Consider the following 5,044-nt stretch of genomic DNA (forward strand, 5'->3'; position numbering starts at 1 on the left):
CTCAATTTTCCATTCACATATACACCTTGAACCCAACAGATTTCTCTTCAAGCTCAAGGCTATTACAAAAAATGAAACTGACTTGTACACATTTAAGTCAACCAAAGAACTAATTGACTTATGGTTCTGAAATTTTCAAACAGCTGAAGCATTGAGAATAGAGCAAGAATGTGTAAAGATTATTTCTTTTAAAAAAGATAACCCAGAAGGACTCCCAGCAATGCAATGATGAGAACATATATAGTTGGGATACCACACGGATAGTCCTTTGATAGTGAGTATATGAAAGGAGAGGCAAAAAGTAAGAGTCATCACATAGAAGCATCTAACGTTTGTGAGCAGAATAATGAAAGGAAAGATGGCACAAGCAATAATTGTAAAAGAGTATCAGTTCCTACAAAATTTATATCCTTGTAATTCTAATTCATCCATTAGAATAATAAATTCCAACATCATAGAAAGTGAAAGAAGATCATTAATGGAGGCTGAACGTGAGTACTCTAATAGCTTTAATTTAAGAAAAAGGATAAAAGCGTCATTAATAAGTTCTCTTTTATTTTTCAGTATTTTATATTTAAATTAAAATTTCACATAAGTAAATTTTATTTTAAAAATAATTAAATTGGTTGAGTGACTTTTTAGGTAGAAATATAATAGTTGAGTGATTTTCTGAGTAAACATCGAAGCTGAGTGAATTTGTGAGATAAAAGTCTATAGTTGAGTGACCATTTAAGTTATTAACTCTACAAGTCATAAGTTTTATTCCCTTGGGCGGAAGGTTTCCAACACGTGTTATATACTTTCGTTTAGATAGAGTGCAGGAACCTGGTTCCTTGCTCCTTAAGCTTCGCGGTCGGTGCTAGTTTTATTATTTCAAATATAACTTGGAGGTTGTAGCAATGATACAAGTTAAAAATTGTGACGGAAGATGATTTCCTTTCTCATAAGTAATTAAGGAAAGTCATTTTCTCCCTTTACTGAAAATGTTTTTCTTGAAAATATTTAATGCTAAAAGATGATGAATTCTTTGTAAGGATATATCTTTTCAAAATACGAGTATTTTTGAAGAGATGCACAATTCTGTCATCAGAATCTTGCCAAAACTAATAAAATAGAGTAGTTTCAGTCACCGCAAAAAAATATAAATGAAATTTTAATTCCCAGAAATATTCATCACAATCCAATATATAAAACAAGCTTACAAATCTTGATTGTTGTTCGTAAAAAACAACAGTCTTGAATAATTGCTCTAGCACCTATTTTTTTGGACTCTTCAAAGTTGTTGTCAAATTTGTGTGAGATACTTTCAAAGATACTATATTTAAAAGATTCGACGTGCATCCGACAATATTTCTAAAAAAATTCTAGCAATATCATTTAAAACCAAACAATCTCAGTCTCAGAAATCTCAGATGATCGATCATCAATCAAATATCCCTATTTATATCTCAACCTAGGATTTAAAAAAAAAAACAGAAAGAGAGGTGACATCTAAATCCCTCAATCTTTGCCATTTTAATCTCACCTATATATCCATCTTTTTTTATTCTAACAAAAGGAAGGCATGTTGTACCAACAACACCCTTCAAGTCCCAATTCATGTTTCTTTGACCCTGAATTTGTTGTTATTATTACTTGCGAATTGATAGAATCTTCAGTCAGATTTTCTGCTTTGTAATCATCAGAAGCAATTTTTGAATTATGGTCATTCCAATCTGGAACTGATACACCTAGAGGAAAACTATCAAGAAGACACATAAGATCTTCATCCACTTGATTAGTTCCTTTTAGTGAACCTTCCTTTTTAAAAATTGTCCCTATAACAAGAAAAAAAGAAAATTGATTATTATAGAATTTAGTAACAGATAACTTGTATCACCGCTAAACAACAAAAGTCGATTGTTATATCTTATCTATTGACGGATTACATTAATCATGTTAGCGATTGATTTTGAAATCATATCATCACATCCTAGATCCGATACAATAGGATTAACTGAGACAATATTTTATAAAATACTCTCTTTGTTCATTTTTATTAGTCTATTATGGACTTTGCACTTCTTTTAAGAAAAAAAAAATAAAATGAAATGCACATTTTACTATAGTATCTGTGATTATTATCATTTCAAAAATCTTAAAACATAATTTGGGAAATTAGTAAAAAAAAAACTAAGAATAAATTACCTTTCTCTTGATATATTAAAGCGGAAAAGTAAAAATGAACAAGAAAGTACAAATTATCTTGAATAGTAACTATTTTTTTATTTTTCAATCGTCTGAAACGAATAAAGAAGATAAGCGACAAATTTCAGAGCCAATTCTTGTTTTTTTTTAGTAAGTAGTTAAATTAATCACCTGGCGATGCATTGGGATTTGAGCTGGAGCTTTCAGAGTTGTTATACAGGGTGACATCATCTCCATGAGCAAAGCTATAAACTGATTCTTCAGTAAAAATGGCTCCATCTTGATGATCTCCTAACTCTTTTTCCACTAATCCATAATTTTCCCATAATGACTTTCCTCTTTCCTCAATTTTCATCGCTCGAGTCAAAGTCTGAGACTCCTCCAACAAATCTTCCAATAATCCACTATTTCCTCGTGATAATCCACCAACATTTGTATAATTATTAGCATCGCTTGAACCAAAACCACTGCTTGTATTCTCAGAAGATGATGAAGTTGTTACAGGCATAGATAATTGCCCTGAGGGGTAATTAATAGAATTAATACCCATATCAAACATTAATCCATTTTGGTTTGAAGGAATATTCCCCAAAAATGGCCTCATTGTTGAGCTAAAATCTGGATAGGTCTGTTGAAATGATGGCATTGGCGTTGAATTGAACAAGTCGTGACCAAAATTGTTGTTAGACACAGATACTGGTAGTGATGAAAATTGTGAATTTTGCATAGATGAGGGAGGTGTCATGGAAAGGCCTTTAGGAGGATTGCGAAAATTTTTGTTACCATTTAGGGGAAATTGATGAGTAATAGGAGGTCTCATGCTTGAAGGATTTAAGATACCCAAAAGTGAAAGAGAGGGAGGATTGTTATAAGTTGTCCTTTGGGGATCAAATGCTGAAGAAATAAGGCTTTGTTGGGCTTGGTTATGCTCTGGTTGGTTTTGTGATTGTAATTCTTGAGGGTATATAGGTAAATTAGCTCTTTGTCTTCTCTTTAGCCTCGTATTCCAGTAATTCTTGATCTCATTATCTGTTCGTCCAGGTAACTGTTCATGAAACTAACACCAATTAGACAATTTGTCATTAATTCAATCAAAAGACAAAACAAAGACTTTAAATTAGTGAGATCAATTCCCAAATTGAAGATAAAATTCAAGAGAAATAATAATGATAACTAGATAACCATCTGTAACAAATTAAACATAAAATTTGTCGCGCATGGCGATAAAATGTGACTCAAATAGAAATCAAGACCAAAAGAAACCAATAAAAATAAATGAAACAAGAAAATTATTGAAAACGATAATTGACAACTCTCCAAGGGATCCATTTTATGGAAAATGATTAGTTTGGTTTGTAGCATCAATTCAAGGCTAGAAAATAGAAACATACAAGATCCTATATATATGCAAGAAGGACATTAATGTCAGAACAATGAAACAATTTCTTTATACGAACATATATGAAAAGAGAAAAGAAAAAAAAAAAAAAAAAAAAAAAAAAAAAAAAACTCAACCTGAGCAGCCATGCGAGCCCATTTATTGCCAATTTTAGCATGAAGCTCAATAATAATTCTTTCTTCTTCAGGAGAAAATGCACCTTTCTTAAGATTAGGTCTCAGATGATTAGCCCATCTTAACCTACAACTTTTTCCACATCTCATCAATCCAGAATTCCTCTGAACTGCATTCCAATTCCCTTCTCCATGCTTCCTCACATACTCCATTAAAATTGTGTCCTCTGTTGTTGTCCATGGACCTTTCTTTACCACCTGTCTATTTCCTCCGTTTTTTCCTCCGCTGTTCTTCATTCCTCTATCATTTGTAGCCATCAACCCTTCCTTTTTTCCTGCAAAATAAAAAAAAAAAGATAAGTCATAAATATTCATTTTTATATTCTTTCCACTGGCTTGATTGATTCTTATATAAGTACTCGTTAAATATTTTTCAAATGTGTGTGTGTATGTGAGGATGATGCTAGAAATGACTTTTTCTTGGTACAAAACTTCGAAAAAGAAGAAGATCGTTAGAACTCACAATTCGATATGGAAGGAAGGTGAACCAAAACAAACTTCTATTCTCTAGTTTTTTCTTTTTTCTTTTGTGGTTGATTTGTTCTTTAAGACAAAGATGTGAAGGGAAAAAAATGAATGAGATTGAGCAAATTAGGAAGAGGGGGGGGATGGGGGGGGGGGGGGGGGGGAAAAATAAGGTTAAGAAGAAAGATTTAAAAAAGGGGTTGGGGGGATGAAAAAAACCTAAAAGGGGGGGAGGGTGGGGTGGTAAGTGAGGGGGGGGGGGTGGATAAGAGAAAGACATATATGCAAATGGAGAAAAGAAAGAAAATGTTGGAGAATGAAGTGTGTGTGTGTATGTGTGTGAAGTGAAGTGAGATAGAGGAAGGAAGGAGAGGTGGTGATTATTTATAGGGGGCGCTTTCCTACTTGCAAGCTCTATGCTTCAATATTTTGCATGCCCTTCCCGATCCGAGTTGTTATTCACTTACCTTAAAGGAACTGTAAAATTATCTCTAATAGTTTGTTATTTTCGAATTTAAGCAAGTTAGGTGTATTTTTGATGTTTTTTTTTTATGAGAAGGTCGACGTTGGCGGAGCAATGGTTAAGTTCGGTATGTTACTAAAAAGTTCTATTCAATATGTTATGGTTAGATAAATTCATAAGTGTGGTTTGATTGATCGATTTCGACCTACCTATATTCTTATATAATAGAGAACTAAAACTTTTACTTTTTAAAAATCATCTCAATTATATTATCTATACTAACATCTGCATAAAAATATTCAAAATAAAATACAAGCAATTTTCTTTGTTAGTCAATTAGTTAAAAATGACATTTTA

At 32.2% G+C, this 5,044-nt stretch overlaps 1 protein-coding gene across 1 annotated transcript; it reads right to left on the minus strand.

Moving 5' to 3' along the window:
- Window positions 1-1,350: 1,350 nt before the first annotated feature.
- LOC107877223 (transcription factor MYB101) lies at window positions 1,351-4,817 on the minus strand. Its single transcript, XM_016723914.2, has 4 exons — window positions 4,223-4,817; window positions 3,703-4,034; window positions 2,359-3,232; window positions 1,351-1,817 (listed from the first exon to the last, which is right to left on the minus strand). Exons 2-4 carry the CDS (start codon window positions 4,015-4,017, stop codon window positions 1,549-1,551), a joined length of 1,458 nt encoding a protein of 485 aa, XP_016579400.1. The 5' UTR covers window positions 4,018-4,034; window positions 4,223-4,817; the 3' UTR covers window positions 1,351-1,548.
- Window positions 4,818-5,044: the final 227 nt, after the last annotated feature.

This window comes from Capsicum annuum, chromosome 7 (genome assembly GCF_002878395.1).
Source record: "Capsicum annuum cultivar UCD-10X-F1 chromosome 7, UCD10Xv1.1, whole genome shotgun sequence".
Lineage (NCBI taxonomy): Eukaryota > Viridiplantae > Streptophyta > Magnoliopsida > Solanales > Solanaceae > Capsicum > Capsicum annuum.